This window comes from Marmota flaviventris, chromosome 15 (assembly GCF_047511675.1).
Source record: "Marmota flaviventris isolate mMarFla1 chromosome 15, mMarFla1.hap1, whole genome shotgun sequence".
In the NCBI taxonomy this organism is placed as follows: Eukaryota; Metazoa; Chordata; class Mammalia; order Rodentia; family Sciuridae; genus Marmota; species Marmota flaviventris.
This window is the reverse complement of record NC_092512.1, coordinates 75,032,450-75,051,243: the sequence shown is the minus strand read 5'-3', so window position 1 is coordinate 75,051,243 and position 18,794 is coordinate 75,032,450. Positions and strand designations below refer to the sequence as shown.

The 18,794-nt window shown below is 37.7% G+C and overlaps 1 protein-coding gene across 3 annotated transcripts in view; it reads left to right on the top strand.

The window, feature by feature from the left end:
• Positions 1 to 3,930, top strand: part of Tgs1 (trimethylguanosine synthase 1) — a 43,767-nt gene extending 39,837 nt beyond the window's left edge. For all 3 annotated transcript variants that reach the window (XM_027932919.2, XM_071602356.1, XM_071602355.1), the window contains one exon: positions 1,275 to 3,930. In XM_027932919.2, the coding sequence (XP_027788720.2) occupies positions 1,275 to 1,397 (123 nt within the window). In that variant the 3' untranslated portion in view covers positions 1,398 to 3,930. The remainder of the gene's footprint in view (positions 1 to 1,274) is intronic.
• Positions 3,931 to 18,794: the final 14,864 nt, after the last annotated feature.

Genomic DNA, 18,794 nt, shown 5'->3' with positions numbered 1-18,794 from the left:
CAATGGGGTGTGATTATTTATTTGTAATCACTATTAGACCTTCTGTGTTTGGCTTTTATTTTCATCTATTTCTATTGATAAAAACACAACCAGTCTCTTTTTATGCCCTGCTGGTAGTAGGGTTGGGGGGCTGAGGGTGACATCATTAACATCTTGGTGGAGCAACTCTTTTTTATTTTTCTTTTTTAAGAAGTTACCATAGAATGACCTGTTGGTTCTTCCCTATTTCTGTATCTGACTTTTTCTAACAGGAAGTTAAAATAATTCTAAATTTATACTCATTGGTAATGCATAGTAAATCTTACCTTCTACCAGTTGCTGGTTTAGTAGGTAAAATACTAGTAAGATCAGATTCTTTCAGCCCTCAACCAAACTAGACTAAATAAACATCTCTCTTTACAAAATATATAGTTATAGTTTTGCCAATTATTGTAACAGAAAATGCATGTCTCCTGTGTTTATAACTCATCCTTAGAATCAGTGTATCCCTTTACCACTCAGTTATTTCTGGTTTTTTTGTTTCATTTTTTTTTAATTGCCTAGGCTCTCCATCGTATTCCCCTTATCCTTAATCTTTCTTATTGTTGTCCTGTTAAACTGATTACTAGTGATCTGATCACCAGATCTAGTTCATAGATCTCAGAGAGATCAAATAGAAAACTATGCTGCGCCAAAAAATAACACAAAAAGAATAACAGGTGGAGGAGGTGGTCCAAATTGGGAGAACAATAAAAGGGATCAATTAGAGAAAGACAGACTTGTTGATAAAGACTCCTCATTTTAGTAGGGGTCATAGTCTGGATTATAGCCATCTTGCTATCTGTTCTTAGTATCATGTAGCAGGCACTCAGAAAATATTGTTAAACAATTAAGAGAGGAAGAGGAAAATGATAAGGTAAACAAGGCAGAGGTTTTCAGGAAAGGACTTATTCTTTGAACACCTTTGTAAATAAACAAACCTGTGATTTAGGAAGATTTTCTGTTCCTGAGTTCTTTAGCTTATAGTATCGCCGAGGTCAAGTCCTTTACAGTAGCATAAAGATATGATCTTACCCATAAGATTAGAAGGGTCTGAAACAATAAGCATTTCTACCATGGAATATTGCATTAGTACCTACCTGGGAAGTAACGGTGAACATTGGAGATCTCTCATTATTTGAAAGATTTAAATAAAAAGCCAGGGTCTTCCTTTTATTTGATAAAGAATTGTGAATGAAAGAATTTATTTGAAATCATATTATATACATGTGACCTTCTTTTGTTTGTCTTTTTAGGTGGCATCCTTAGCTGGGCCTGGAGGACAAGTGGAAATAGAACAGAACTTTCTTAATAATAAACTAAAGACAATCACTGCTTATTTTGGTGACTTAATCAGAAGACCAGAGTCTAAAACCTAAACTGTGAAGCAGGACAAGGATAAAGATCATGTAATAATAAGAACATTTTTCATATGAAACACACAAAATGTCTTCCTGTATTCGCTGATATTTTATACCCACAGTCTTAAATCACCATGTGATATGGAAACTTTCTGAGTTTAACAAATATTAATGAAGTTTTGAGACATTTGGATGATATTAACTATGTACTGTCTGTTGTACAGAAAGTTAGTAACCATCTGATATGAAAAGAGTATAGACTTGCCCCTGTGCTGAATTTCATTGTGTGTCTGTGTAAATATGGGTTTTTTTTTTTTAATATATTGGTTTAATATCTTTGTGTGTGTGTATGTATGTATATACATGTGTATAAAAAATAATTGCTGTATTTTTTTAACAGAAATGCAAAGAAAACAATGAACAAGTTATATTCTATATCCTGTTTAGCTGCTACTGAAATAATGTTATACATTTAAAGTCTCCCACCCGCTTCTCGGTCCTTTATTATCTCTCTAAAGATAATCACAGCAAACAGTGTATATAGTTTCTTTGGGAGAATAGAAAGGAATTAGAGTGTACCCTAATGTGCTCTTGTCTCCATTGATACACTGTTCAGTAACCTTCCTTGTTTTTACTTAATGTACCTTTTTTAAAAAAGCAGAAACCTTATCAGTTTATCTTGAAGACCTTTCCTTGTCAGTACATAAAGATAGATCTACCTTATTCTTTTTTAATGACTATTTTGTATTCCATCTTATGAATATGCCATAATTAATTAAACCAGTTCCCTATTGATGGACACTTGGACTCTTCAGGTTTTTGCACTTACCAACTGTTTTGCACTGTCCTTAAGTAAATTGGTTAACTTCTAGAAGTTAGGTATCCAGGGGTTTGTGCATTTTAATTTTGATAGATACAAATTGTCTTGATAAAATTGAACCAACTTTCAGACTTTAGACTTCTAGAATTTTTTTCTTTTCTTCATCTTGAATTTGCTTTTTTAACATCATTTTAGCTTATAAAGTTAGTATTTTTAAGATTTCCATTGCAAAATCAATGTGAAATATATTTTGTAATACAGAAATATATGTTCTTTTTCTATTAAAATGGCAGTGAAAGGAGAAAGAATGTATTGCTTAATTATTCATTTAGCAGGGTGTTCAGTCATTTTTATAAGTAGGTAAGAAGTGATGTACAGCTTCTAACCATTGAGGGTTAGAGCTGGGATAATGTCAGCATGTGAAGCATCAAGCAAAACATGATTTTGAATAAGATAGGGTTAGAGAAAATGAAATAACTTGGAGGAATTTTCAATAGGCACTGAAAAACTAGACAAAAAAACTTGCTGAGGGTATAGCTTAGCGATAGAGCTAAGTGTTTTTTAATTATGCCAACATTAGTCATCAACAGTTCTGTATATGACCCCTAGACCTGGAAGAGTGACAAGATGGGTAAAAGTAGATTTTCAAAATTACCAGTTTTTTTAGTTTTTTTGTCACAATATTTCATTCATACACTTCTTTCTGCTGTGCATAGTCTTACTTGTATTTAATATTAATATTAAAACTAATTTGCATTCCTGAATACATATGACCATGTATGAGTAGAAAAAGAAGCCTAAGACCTAAAGTATTCTTGTCCCCTCAGTGATATAGCTAATTTACACACATTTGTTGATCATTAGTCCTCAAAAGAACTTTGAAATGTTTTAGTTTATTGTGTGACTCCTGCTCAAATAAAATCTTACCAAGAAGCCAAATATGTAAAATGGACTTTTTTTTTTTTAATGGAACTGTTTACATTTAAAAAGAAGCCAGCGGCCCCTATGGTCCAACGTGGTCTTTTTGTTTTTATTATTAAACTGCAAATTTTTTTTTACAAAAGTAAATACATAACTTTAACAATTTAAGATACAAAGTGAATGATTCAAAAAATGAAATTCGCAATTTTTCTCCCCTCTCTGTCACTTTTCCATTCCCCTTCCCAAAAGTAACCACTGCTAACATTCCTGGTATCTACCCTTTAAGACATTTCCCTAACAATAAAACTTGTATAAACACCATAGAGTGGGATGGGATTATATTATTTTGAAATTTTGTTTTTGATGTTGGGATGGAACTCAAGTTCTAGTGTGTGGTTATCATGTGCTCTGCCACTATACTCCAAGCCCCTAAAATTTTTATTTTTAATGTCTTGCAAAATTTTCTATATCAACGCATGTACATCTGCACTATCAATTTTAACAGACATATTGAACAAATCAGAATTGCTTTAAATATGACCCAATAATGAGCATTAAATTAACAACTTTTGCAATTGCAGATAGTACTATTGGGTATCTAAGTAGAATAGTTTTCTAGAATTGAAACTTTTTAAGTCAAAGGTCTTGCTTTTATTTATTTATTTTTTTTAATTTGGTGTATCATATCAAGTTGCCCTCCATTGCCACCAACTATGCATAAAAAGGGCCAGTTTTCCTTACACCCTCAAAAGAATTTTACATTTTGATTTATTACCAATCTGATTAATAAACAATTTTAATTTGTCCTGATTGCTAGAGTGGTATGAGCAAATTTTCATATAATTATTAGCTAGTGCATGCATTGGGCATCTTGTTTTTGCCAAAAGAAGAACTAATTGCTACTAATCTTCTTCCACTAATTTGAAATCTAACCTCTGTGTGTGTGTGTGTGTGTGCATGTGCACATGCAGGCATGGTTCTGAAATTTATACCATTGATCCATTCCTGTGTTACATGTTTTTGGTTACTGTAGCTTCATTGTATGTGTTGACAGTTGCAAATTCCACCATTATTGATCTCAGAGTTTTCTGGTGCTTCCTAAGCATTTACTTTTTTAGATGAGTTTATTAATCCTTCAAGAATTTTCTTTGTAACAGCAATGGGGATTGAACCCAGGGCCTTGCACATGTTAGGCAGTATTCTATCACTAAGCTACATCCCTAGCCCTCTTTGGAATTTTTAATTTTCAGTTTAGGAAAAGTGATAGCTATTAAATTTTTTATTCAAGGACTTGTTTATGGTCTTCTGTTATTCTGATCTTTTATGTATTTCAGTAAAGCTAGTCACTCTATTGTATAAATCTTGCATTATTTTTTACCAAGTTTATTGCTTGATACTTCACTTTTTTTTTTTTTTTTTTTTTTTTTTTTACCAATTTTGAAAGGGATTTTTGTTGATTTTTACATCTTCTAATAGGTGTGTTGTCTGTATGCGAATACTTTGGTTTTCTTTGTTTTGGGGGGTGGTTTGGTTTGGTTTGGTTTTGGGTACCAGGGGTTGAATCCAAGGGTGAGCCACATTCCTAGCCTTTGTTTGCTTGCTTGCTTGCTTGCTTGCTTGCTTATTGTTTGTTTATTTGAGACAGGGTCTCACTAGGTTGCTTACAGCCTTACTAAATTGCTGAGGCTGGCTTAGAACCTGCAATCCTCCTGCGTCAGCCTCCTGAACCATTGAGATTACAGACATGCGTCACCACGCATGGATTATGTAATACTTTGTTATATCTAATCATCTTACTGAACCCTTTTTGATAATTATTCTAAGTTTTTCAGTTGATTCTTTTTTATTTTCTAAATATGTAGTAAGTAATCTACATATGAATTTTTCTCTTAGCCAATATTTATGCCTTTTTATTTTTATTTTTCTGCAGCATAGACTGCCTGAATGGCACTTTGTTCTTGTTTTTTATTTTGTGATAGAAGTTAGAAACATTTTTACATAACTTGCATTAAAATTAAGATTAAATTTAAGATTATTATTGGCCAGACTTTTGGGTTCTTATTTAAATGTAAAGCCTAAATTACTTTAAATTTTTCAAATTATTCGGTCATACCTGCAATTCTTTTCTTTTTTCTCTCTTTTATGAACTGAGCTTTACCACTGAGCTATATCCCCAGCTAAGTTTTCCAGACTGATTTCAAATTTGCAATCCTCAGCCTTTGGAGTCACTGACAGGTGTGTACCACCACATCCAGCTCCATACCTGAAATTCTGCCATTAAATTCTACTATATCATAATGTATTCTTTTAGTTCACTACTGGATTTCATTTGTTAAGTCTACTCTGTTTGGTTTGTTTGTGTTTGTTTTTTGTACACCTTGCCTGGTTTGGATATCAGAATTATACTACTCTGGCAGAATGCTTTAGAAAAATCTTTCACTTTTTTTCTGTGTACTAAGTAACATTGGCAGTATCTGTTTACTGGAGCCTTGTTGGTACAACCCCAAGAAAATGGTCTGGTATGTTTTTGAGTGAGATGCTTTGATTTTTTTATGATATTTCCATTTAAATTTTTTAATGCCTTCATAAGTTTTTTTTAATAATTTATAGTTCTGGGAAGTATACATTCAATATTATTTGGGCTTATTAATATAAAATTAGCAGATTACCTTATGGTATTTGCTTTCTTTTTTTATTTTGAAATAATTTATGACAAAAAAAAATTGGAAAAAATACCACAAGAATATTTGTAAGCATTTAATTCATGTTTTCAAATGATAATATTTATCTCAGAACTATTCAGAAATAGACCCATAGTTATCTGCTATCACCATAATGTTGCTATATTTATGATAGTACATACTGCTATTTAATTTGGGGTGTGAGGGTGCTAGGTATTGAATCTAGGGCCTTATGCAAGCCAGGTACATGCTCTACCACAGAGCTACATCCCCAACCCCTTAATTTTTTTTTTAATTCAGCTAAATATTTTTTAAATTAAAATTGATTTGTAAAGGAATTTCAAATATTACCATAAAAATTATGCCTTTAATATTTTATACTAAAAGAAAAGTGTATTGGGCTGGGGCTGTAGCTCAGTGAAAGAGCACTTGCCTAGCATGTGTAAGGCCCTGGGTTCAATTCTCAGTACCACATATAATAAATAAAATAAATAAAGGTCCATTGACAACTAAAAAATATATTTTTTTAAAAAAAGTGTATACTCATTACCTAAAAGAATGCTACATTCTACACTTTAGGAAATGAGTGGGTGGGAGCTAGGAAATAAAACATGGTAAGCTGTGTACACTTGACCAGTATAAGTTATCACAGGAGAAGATGCAAGTGGAGGAGGAATTTCCCAAAACAGATTGGGATAAGAGTTTCCAAGAAAGGAAAGAGCATTTAATAAGACACAATGGCAAAAGAAACCCAAGGATATTTAGGTATCAGTTAATGTCGAATTCACGGAGAAACTGCTAACATTGCAGCTAAAGAGGAAGCACAGGCTCCTATTCCAAACTGAGGAATACTGGCTATAGCCTGATCATAGTAGGAGTTTTTCAGGCTTTGGAACTTGGGAAAACCCAAGGACTGTATGTGTATCTCACATACACACACACACCAAAAAAAAAAAAAAAAAAAAAAACTTTTAAATGAATAGAATAAAAACCTAGGATATTGAGTTTTTTTAACAGACTTTGGCAGAACCCATAGTAGTTCACTTCTGAGATTAGGATATAAAAAACCCATAGCTCCCACTTGTGTACTGATATGCTCTCTTAGATTGCTCACCCTGGGGGAGGCCAACTTTCACATAGACCCTCTTGGTGAACCACTGAGGCCTGCAAACAACTATAGGCATGAGCTTAGAAGTGGATCCCTCACGAGTCAAGCCTAGATGAGACTCAGCCCCAGCAAACAGCTTAACTGCAAACTCACAAGGGGCAGTTGAGTAGACAGGCAGCTAAGCTGACCCACAGAAACAGAGGTAATATGTAAATATTGTTTTAACCCAGTAAGATAGGAATAATTGGTACACAGCAGCAGAGAAGCAATACTATACAATAACCAAGCTAAGGAGTCTGCTAGGTTCACCTGGTTGACCAAAACAAAATCTGAGTTTGGACTTATCATCTGTGTCTGACTGATCAAGAATATAATTTCTAGATAATTGGTGAACCATTGTTTCTTTACTCTTATTTACACTTATATCTTTTTTGGGGGGTGGGGGGGTACTGGAGATTGAACTCAGGGGCACTCAACCACTGAGCTACATCCTCAGCCTTGTTTTGATTTGCTGAGTGCCTCACCATTGCCGAATCTGGCTTTGATCCTTTTGTCTCAGCCTCCTGAGCCACTGGATTACAGGCATACACCATGGCGCCCAGCTTACACTGAGATCTTAATTTGGGCCACCCTTATCTCTGGCATCAATTTCCTTTTTTTGGTACCAGGGATTGAACTCAGGGATGCTTAACCACTGAGCCACATCTCAAGCCCTGTTTTATATTTTATTTAGAGGCAGGATCTCCCTGAGTTGCTAGGGGCTTGCTAAGTCACTAAGGCTCCTTTGAACTCTGATCATCTGTCTCAGCCTCCCAAGCTGCTGGGATTACAGGTGTATGTCACTGCCCCCAGCTTCTGGCATCTATTTCTACCATGGCCACTTAATTGTTCTTGGGCTGTTTGCTGTCAAACTGTCTTCCAACTTTGCAGCCAGAGCAAGAATATTAAAACTCTTTTAACTGGGGGTCTGTCTCTGTGGTGGAGCATATGATTAGCATGCAAGGTTCAAGCCTCAGTACCAAAAAATAAGTGAGCTCTTTAATGACTACTCTGTCCATCTCTTTGCCCAAGTGAAAATGCTCAGTATTACTCCTGAATCCACCTTCAGATTGCTCTCATGGTAGGTTAAATGTCTTCTCAAGGCCTCCTCCTGTGCTAATCTACTGCCGTCAGTTCCCCATCAATTGTGCACAGGCTGCATCCCCTCAGCTGGAACGCACTGCCATGAACCGCACTACACTGCTTGACTCTCAAGGCTTAGCTCCATCTCAATTCTTCAGTAGACCTTCCTTGTCATGTACCTGTCCCATCTTCAAACTTCTGTGGGGTCGTCCTTCCCTGAGATACTGGGGCTCCCTGTACTACCCACCAGAACACCTCCCACACTGCCCTATGACAGTTTATGGACTGCTGTTTCACCCTGAAGCACTGAGCAGAAAATCAGCTAAAATATAAAAATCCTGAATTAATTACAGCCTTTCATAGTTTAACTAGGAATGTTATCGTTGTCCTTTTTTTTTCCCGAAAATACACCAAAATAGCAAAATTTTTTCTTCTTACAGATTGCTCCAATACATGGCAAGTACGGTAGCATCATTAAATTTTTCAGTTTAGAGAAATTGAGGTTAGCCCACAGTCACATAACCAATGAGTTCCAAAGTCAAGAACAGTCCACACAATTATTTAATCTTTGCCTTCTGCCCTGAACTCTTAGGAACACTTTCTCTCGCTTCTCATGTTCATCTATCCATTGATTTCTCCTTTCTGCTTATGAGAAAGGCAACACCACCCAGCATTACAAACACCATATGCCATGGTGCACACCTGTAATCCCAGTGACTCAGGAGGCTTAGGCAGGAGGATGGCAAGTTTGAGGCCAACCTGGGTAATTTAGCAAAACCGTCTAAAAAAATAAAAAGGCTCAGATGTAGCTTAGTGATAAAGTGCCACTGGGTTCAATCCCCTGTGCCAAAACAAAACAAAACAGTACTTATGCCTCAGATATATGCTTGATTGGAAGTCTTAATATTTTTGCCATATTTAGAAAATTCATATCACAGAACTCAATTTACTTTTCCTATCAGTGAAAAAAAATGATTTTGAAAAAGAGTTTTTCAATCCCTGTGTGTTTGATATTTAAGAGACAGTTTGAGCTTGCTTTCTAGTATTCTATCAGATTTTTCACTGCTCATGCCTGAAAAGAGAATTTTAAAGATCAAAATGTACTACTTTTGAAATAATTATAAAATTTACATTAAACTCATTGGCTTATTTGTTTGTTTATTGGTACTGGGAATGGAACCCAGGAGCACTTAACTACTGGACTACATCCCCAGTGCTCCTTAGTTTTTATTTCGAGATTGTGGAAGCTGGCCTCAAACTTGTAGTCTTTCTCCCTTAGACTCCCAAGTTTTCATTTATGTTTTAAGTAATTTTTTAGTTTTTGAATTTGTAGAAGCCTGCTTTATGAAAAGTGTTAAAAGCTGCTTCTCTGTCATTTTTTCTAGAGGAAAATTACCTACCCCTATTGAAGAACTGAACTATAAATCATGAGAACACTATGTAATTGAGACTGTTTCATCACATGGGAAAACACAAAATGCGTAAAGCAGTCTATAAACATCCAGAGAATACTTATGGCAGCAACTATATGTTGTAGCCATTAATATCTGTGTAGTGCTTTCACAATTCCCCATCTATCTTCACATAGCTGTCTCACAGAGATCCCAGGAAGCTGAGATCACTAGGTCTTACACATGCACAGGCACTGAAAGTTATCAGGCCCAGTTGCAAAAACACAATTGGAGACCTACATACAGCATACCTTTCAGTGAGTGTTTCCAGTGGGTGCTGTGTGGCACACGCTAAAGCACAGGGCCAAAAGGCCAGCTCTGAGAGCAGATCTGTTATCAAAAGCTAGAGCAACAGACTAGGGGTATACTCAGTAGTAGAGCACATGCTCAGCATGTGTAAGGTGTAGCTTCCGTCCCCAACACCACAAAAAAGGAAACTAGAGCCACAACTTCAGTTCACATCTTTTTAAAAAAACATTTTTTCAATATTCTTTAAGTTGTAGATGGACACAATACATTTATTTTGTTTGTTTATGTTTATGTGGTGCTGGGGGTCGAACCCAGTGTCTCACGCATGCTAGGCAAGCGCTCTACCACTGAGCCACAATACCGGCTCTTTTTTTTTTTTTTTTTTTTTTGGTACTAGGGATTGAAGCTGGGGACACTTAACCACTGAGCCACATCCCCGGGCCTTTTTTATATTCAGACAGGGTCTCTTGATAGTTGCATAGAGTCCCACTAAGTTGCTGAGGCTGGCTTTGAACTTGCAATCTTCCTGCCTCAGCCTCCCAAGCTGCTGGAATTGCAGGCGTGCACCACCACACTCAGCAGTTTACATCTTTCATTTATTGATTGATTTGTGGGCGTGTGTGTATATGATGCTGGGATCAAACTCATAGCCTTGCACATGCTAGCAAATTGCTTGACCACCAAGCTACACCTCCAGCCCAGTTTGGGTCTCATCCAACATTAAGTTTCTGAATCAGATTTTGTATTGTAGGCAAAGGGAAGACTCATATCAGCATTTGAATTAATGTGCCCAAAATCAGTGACTTATAGGTCATATTTGGGGACATTTTCATTTAAACTGATTTGTCATTTCCTAAATTACCCTATGAAGTACAATGTACATAATTTTGTGTTAATAATCCACACACACCTATAAACCCAGCAATTTGGGAGGCTAAGGCAAGAGTACCATAAATTCAAGTCCAGTAATTTAGCAAGACCCTCAGCAACTTAGTGAGACCCTGTCTCAAAATGAAAAATAAAAAGGACTGAAGATGTAGCTCAGTGGTAAATCACCCCTGTATTAAATACTCAATACCAAAAAAGTAAATAAATAATCTGCATAGAGGACATAATTAGGTGGCTGGCAACCTAATTATAAATAAATAATAAATAAATAATCTTCCATAGAGGACATAATTAGGTGGCTGGCAACTTGCCTCTTTCCTGTGTTTCCCTACCATAGGATTTGGATGGGTGGACCTTGACTTCTGTTCTAATGATGAGCCCTAAGTAGCCAGAATAGATCAGTGTAATTCCATCTGCATGTCACCATGATTGGATGGGAAGTCGACACACAACCCAAGTCACCTTGGTCAGCAGGAAGGCAGGACTCCTATGTGGTGAGAAGCAGCCATCTTGCCACCATGCATAAGCCACAGCCACAGATTTCTAGTCCAATCATGCCTACAGCACACTGTTGATAAACTCTACTATTAGTAATAAAGGCCCTTTATTTATTGTTGAAGTAAACTGGGTTTAATTTTTTTATTGCAAATGAAGGCCCCTTAACCAACTTCCTGTACCTAAGACTGTGCCTGTCAACAGTGGGAGACTGAAAACAACTATCAGGGATGACTGTAATTCCATAATTTTATGTGGGAGAAAGTCCCAAAATATATAGATTAAAAACAAAACTTCATTGGAAATGGAGGGGACCACAGAGAGGAAAGGGGTTTCTACCTTTTGCACCTTACTACTCTTTTTTTTTTTTTTAAGGATTACTTATGTCTTACTGAGTGTGATGGTGCACACCTATAATCCTAGCTACTTGGGAAGTTGAAGCAGGAGGATCACAAGTTCAAAGCCAGCCTCAGCAACTGAGAACTGTCTCAAAAATAAGAAGGGCTGGGGATGTAGCTCAGTGGTAGAGTGTCCCTGAGTTACATCTTCAGTACCACCAAAAAAAGGATCATTTATGTCTTAATGACTTCCCATTGTTCCTGTCTTGTAATGTTTATCCCTTTCCTCTTCTACTGCTTTCCTGCCCCAAAGTCTATGCACTCTCCCCCACAGATTTGAGGAGTCTTTTTTCCCCACAGGAAAAGCAAAGGAAAATGGTCTATTTAAAAGTGAAGAAGATACACAGAAGAAAGAGAAGAAAAAAGAAAAGAAAGTTGAGGGCAGATGTCACAGGAATCAAAGGAAGACCCATAGAGGAAAAGAACAAAGTTTGGGAGGCAGGGGCAGGGGAGTGCTGGGGAGTGATATTAGCCAAATCATATCATTGTAGTGTGTGCATGTAGGAATATGTAACAGCAAACCCCATCATTAGGTACAACTAATGCACCAATAAATAACGTGCAGAAAATACTCAAAAAAGAAATTAAAGAGAGGCAGGGAGAGAAGAAAAGGGACAAAGGAAAAAATGGAGTAGAGTATGAGGATAACTTGTAACTCATATTCATAGTTCTTGTTTTATATACACACAAAATATTGAATGATTCCACTTATAGGAATTATTTTGAATACTCAAATTCATAGGGACGGAGGGTTGCCAAGGAGTAGGAGAAACTGGGAACGGAGAATCACTGTTGAACTAGTACAGCATTCATGTTGGGCATGACAAAAAAGTTCTGGAAATGGATGGTGGTGATGTTGACACAATCTTACGAATGTTCTTATTGCCAATGAATTAGGTATTTTAAAATAGTAAATTTTATCTGTATTTTACCACAATAGAAATGCAACATACATACACATATATACACACACATATCTGTATATGTGTATATACACATTTATGTGTGTAAAGGGTGTATCTGATCCCCCACTTAGGGTGATTCTACTTATAATTTCTCAACTTTACTATGGTATGAAAGCAATGCACATTCCATAGAAACGTCACATTGTGAGCTTTGATCTAGCCCAGTGCTAGCTGTATACAGTGTGACCTCTTTCACAATGCTGGGCAGAGACAGCAATTCACAGATACGAGGATGCCCCACAGTCATGAAGTAAATAATCAACACTCTACACTGCATCACGTTGCTAAGCTCGGATGTCCTATAGGTTAGGTGTGTTCCGTGCACATTTATTGGGATATAATCCCATGGTAACTAGAGAAGCATCTGTGCACACCCACCCACACACATCAATATATAGTATTTAGTACATAATTATACAATTATAATTTTCAATCTGGCTTGGCCTACATCACTTCCTCATTAGGTCCTTTTGTCAACTCAGCCCTTACAGGGACCTGACTAGAGAACATAGATAACATTGGCTCAAGCCATCATCAGGCAGAAAAATGCAGCTCCGTGAGACAGATTGTACCTGTAGTGAGACTGTAATAACGCAATATGCACAACAGGCAGAAACTATTCTCAATGCTCAATGTTTACCCACTTAACACACATAGAGCTCTATGAAATCAATAGTATTTTGCTTATTTTTGCAAAACAAGGAATGAAATACTGAAAGATAGTCTGTGCAAGTTTAAAGAGCTAGTAATCCAACTAGCCAGGATGCAAACCCAGGTCCTCTGTCTTCAATATCACTACATTCCTCTGCCTAAATGAGACAACAAACTGATAAACTTCCATGCCCTAGATCTGTGGGGATACAGAGATGAGTCTTAAAAATAAAACCTCCTTCTCAGTGCGTTAGTTTCCCTATCTGAAAAATGAAGGTAATAATGACATCCATCTCATAGGGTGGTCTTGAGGGTTACATGAGTTTATGTTTGTAAAGTGTTCTATGTATCTCATCCATGGTAAGCACTCACTAAGTTTTAGCCATTCTTTTTATTTTTTTTTTCCTTTGGTACTGGGGGATGATCCTGGGGACACTTTGCCACTGAGCTACATTCCCAACCCTTTTATTTGCTTGTTTGTTTACTTGTTTGTTTTGAGATAGGGTCTTGCTAAGTTGCAGAAGCTGGCCTTGTCTTATGATCCTCCTTCCTCAGCCTTCTAAGTAACTAGGATACAGGCATGTATTATTATTATTATTATTATTATTATTATTTTATTGAAAACGAATCAAAAATGGTCATCAGAGTGCTAGGGGAAAAAATCTTTCCTTTTCATTATATGAAATTATATTCTTAAGAATTTTACAAATGAGTGAAGTCAGAGGGCTGTATATTAGAATTATTGTCTTCTCATTTCTGACCACATTGGTTGTTTAATTTTTTTTCTTTCTTTCTTTTTTTTTTTTAACATAAGGTCTCTGTATGTTGCCCAGGCTGGAACTAAACTCTTGGTCCCAAGAAATCCGCCTGCCTCAGTCTCCCAAACACCTGGGACTAAAGCCATGAACTACCAGGCCCAGTTATGATCACTTAAAGAAGTATTAAGCCCTTTTCTTCCCTGGCTATCTGAGGATTGGCCTCCACCATGAGTGATAGACTAGGAAGTTCATAACTGACTTTAGAGGAAACAAATAGTCATTGATGTCCTTCACCCCAGAAAGACAATGGAATCTAAGGCAGAAATTCAGAGAAAACTATCCAAATTGTACAAAACAAAACTAAATGTCATTCTTGTATTTGGACTCAGAGCCCATTTTGGTGACGGTCAGACGTCTAAAAGTGAACCCAGACAGACTTTCAAGACATGGCCTATAGGAGAAGAAAGAGACCTCAAAAAAACATTGAAAGGAATACAAGAACAGAAGGAGGAATGTCAGGGGGACAGCAACCCCCAGCGATGGTGCTAGCCAAAAACAGGAGTGCCAGGCACTGCGGAGCCCACCTGTGATCCCAGCTATTGGAGGGGCAGAGGCAGGAGGGTCACGTTCCACTTGTGCAAGGCCTGCATGAGCAACTTAGTGACACTCTGTTCCGTACACATTCTGCGGTGATTGTGCAAATTTTTCAAGAGGGTTTACAAACTGTAAAACCTTTTAAAGAAGGAAGGAGGAAGTATTGATATTGGACTTGGGGACACAAGATGGTGGTAACTGATTCAATTTGGACACTTGCTGCATGATTTTAAGCAAATCACTCAATATTTCTAACACTTTGCTCATTAAATTGGAACTAATAATTTCTGCTTCACAAAACAATCAGAAAGATAAATTGCGACAGTGTAGTATGTAGTAGTTGCATACCTGTAATCCTGCTTTTGGGGAGACTGAAGCAGGAGGATTGAAAGTTGGAGGCCAACTTGAGTGAGTTAGTTTTTTATTTTCAAAATAAAAAACACTTTAAAAAGAGCTGGGGTCTAGCTGGGGATATAGCTCAGTTGTAGAGTGCTTGCTTTGCATGCACAAAGCCCTGGGTTCAATCCCCAGCACTACAAAAAAAAGAGGGCTAGGGAATGTAGCACAGTGGTAGATTGCTCCCAGGTTCAGTCCCCAATTCTGAAGGGAAAAAGAGAGAGAGAAATAATGTTGTATAATGGTGAAATTTTCCAGAGTCATTCATGCCCTTGTTTAAAACCCAGCATCTACCTAAACCTGCTTTGCATAAACTGTGAGATGCAGCTGATGAGGGAAGTGTATTTCATAGGGTTGTTGTTGAGCAGAGAGGCCCCAGATGGCCTCAAAACATAGGAACTATTATTAAAAGAACGGTGATGACAGTGGTGCTGTAAGAAAACGAGTTATTATTTCTGTTGCTTCCTAAACAACTCTTTCAAGAAATGAGACGCAAGCCAGGCACAGTGGCACACACCTGGAATCCCAGCAACTCTGGAGGCTGAGGCTGGAGGACCACAAGTTTGAGTCCAACCTAGGCAACTTAGCAAGACTCTGACTCAAAGTAAAAAATAAAAAGAGCAGTGATGTAGTTCAGTACTAAAACACCCCTGGATTTAATCCTTAGTCAACTGTGGGGAGAAAGAGAAGAGAGAGAGAAGGGGGCGGGGGGACGAAGGAAAGTGGGGAGAAAAAGAAAGAAATGGGACTCAGTGTGGAGCCCACCGTAATGTCAGTTATCATTCTGAGGCAGCTTTCCCATCTGGGGAAGTCTCCTGGATGCCACTGTATCACTCAGTGTGGAAGGACCCCAGGTGTCCTCTCCTGTGGCGCCCTCAAATAGAAATGTGAAAACAGATTCATTAATATCGAGCTGCTGCTTTTTTAGTTTCACTACCGGAAAAGCCTACTTGAATGGAAAGATCTCATTTGCCATGCTTTTTGCCTTTTGGTCTGGTTAGCATTGTAAGCAGGTGTTTTTTCATTCAAAACATGTTGTGGCCCTTGTTGAAAGCCATCATGCAACAAGGAGCCATGCAACCAGGGGACCCAACAGTTCCATACTCACTGTGGCCATAGCCAGTGTCTAGAATCACTCGAAATGAGAAACTTCACCCCTGGCTGGTGAGCTTCCCTTGCACTGAGCAGCTGTTCTTCAATTTCCTGTAACTAACTGGAGGGTAGCGTGAGTATTTGAAGTTTCTCAGTTCTAGGTTAGGGTTTAGCAAATGACAGCCTGTGATCCAAGTGTTATTCTACCTCCTGCCACTTTTTTTTTTTTTTTTTTTTGGTGTGGCCTGAAGGCTAAGAATGGTTTTTACACTTATAAGAAGTTAAGTAAAGAATAATAATTTGTGAGGTGCAGTGGCACATGCCTCTAAGCCCAACCACTCACTCAGTAGGCTGAGGCAGGAGGATCTCAAGTTCAAGGCCAGTCTCAGTAACTTAGCAAGACCCTGTCTCAAGATAAAAAATAAAAGTGCTGGGGATGTAGCTCAGTGGTAAAGCACCCCTGGGTTTAATCCTTAGTACCAGAAACAAATAAATAAAATTAATTATGACACATGAAAATTCAAAGGTTAGTGTCTATAAATAAAGTTTTATTGGAGCACAGCCATTTAACGCACTATCTGCAGCTGCTTTTATTTTTCTTGGCAGTACTGGGGATTGAACCCAGTGGACTTTTACCACTGAGCCACATCCCCAGCCCTTTTTAGTTTTTATTTTGAGACATGGTCTCACTAAGTTGCAGAGGCTGGCCTCAAACTTGTGATTCCTCTGCCTCGGCTTCCCAGCACCACTATGCCCAGCTTGAAGGCGGCTTTTCTGACCCAAATGCAAAGTGATTAGCAAGTCCATTTCCACTTTCGTCTTACAAAAATGAATAAAGTAAAAATAGGGAGTCCTACTTTTTTGTTTGACAAATTCTGAATTTTTTTTTTTTTTGGTGATTCTATAAATTGAAATTTATTTTCAAAATTTAATGTCAACATTTAGAGGCTGACTTACAGAGAAAAAGTATTACTATTCTGTAAATAATAATTTACATTCTGTCTCATGACTGTCTCTGAAACAGTCAAAAAGGAAAGAAACGATTGTTCTAGAACGGGCATAAAGCTGAACTTGATACTGGAGAAATGAGATGAAAGGTGTCAGGTAAGACACTTGGGATTTTAACAGAAGTCATTTGAATATTCCCTGAATTCTGTTTCACTTTGGGACAAGGCATGCTGTTATCCAGACCAAAACCCATGGCATTCCAAAGGCTTTTCTTTCCCACGCGGCTGATGCAGTGCTAACCTTGGGTGCATCCACAGTTCCTTGGATGTCTCCTGAGCTGTATCAGGCTTGGGTGTTCCTTCCGCCCATGACCCCATAGAAGACACCAGTCATTAACTGTGTGTGCTTGTGTATGTGTGAGAACATGTGTGTAATGGCCACATGAGCTCAGCAACTGAGTATAATCCTGACAGCTAAACACCAGGAGAAACCATCAAAGACATTGTTGGCCCAAAAAGCTCAGGTCTCAGAGAACTTGGGTCCCCATCCCCCATCCCTTCAACCTCCATATTAGGGATAGAATCCGGGGGCACTTTACCCCTGTGTTATATTCTCAGCCTTTCTTTCTTTTCTTTTTCTTTTTTTTTTTTTTTTAAGACAGGATCTCACTAAATTGCTGAGGCTGACCTTGAGCTTGTGTTCTTCCTGCCCCGGCCTCACAAGTAGCTGAGATTACAGGCGTGCGCTACCAAACCCAGCTAGAACTTTGCATATATAGACAGCCCTTCATATTCAACGGTTCTGTTTCTGTGGATTCAATAAACTCGGATCAAAAGTTTATTTTAATTGCATCTGTGGGCCAGGGATGTAACTCAGTGCATTTATCATGCTCAAGGCCGTAGGTTCAATCTTTAGCACCAATAAATAATAAGTAAATAAAAATTATGTCTGGCCAGTTGTGGTGGCACATGCTTATAATCCCAGCCGCTGGGGAGGCTGAGGCAGGAGAATCACTAGTTCAAAGCTAGCCTCAGCAAAAGCAAGGCGCTAAGCAATTCAGTGAGACCCTGTCTCTAAATAAAATACAAAATAGGGCTGGGGATGTGGCTCAGTGGTCCAGTGCTCCTGAGTTCAATCCCTGGTACCAAAAGAAAAAAAAAAAGTCTGTACTGAAAATGTACACTTCTTTTTCCTTGTCATTATTCCCTAAACAATGCAGTTTAACAGCTATTTAGGTAACATTTACAGCACACCAGATATTGTAAGTAACCTTGAGATGATTTAAGATATACAGGAAGATGTGTATAGGTTATATGCAAATACTATGCCATTTCCTATAAAGGATTTGAGCATCTGTGGATTTGGGTATCCAAGAGGATACTGGAACCAATTTCCCTTGGATATTAAGGGACAACTACAATCAGAAAAGTCAGACTACAGGACAGTCAGAATTTGAATTCAAAGCTAGGTACACTGGTATGCACCAGTTACTTGGGAAGCTGAAGTTTGAGGATCACTTGAATTTAGAAGCTTGAGACCAGCCTGGACAATATAGTGAAACCCAGTCTCAAAATTATGAACTTTAATGTAAAATAAAACTCATAATATAGATGTTCACTGGAACACTTTCTGGGGTAAAGAGTTGAAAATGGCCTAGATGTCCAAAAATAGTGGCTTTCTAAACAGATTGTGGTACATCCACATAGAGAAAAAGTCCATACAACTGTCATAGTGATATTATGTAAAATTCAGAGGAGATGTCTCATTGCAGCCATATGACATTGTGACAGAAGTGAGTCTATGGATATGTTGTCCTCAGTTTCAGGGCTACCTCTAAAATGAGGTTCCTCACCCCAAGTTTCCCTCAATCTCTTCTGT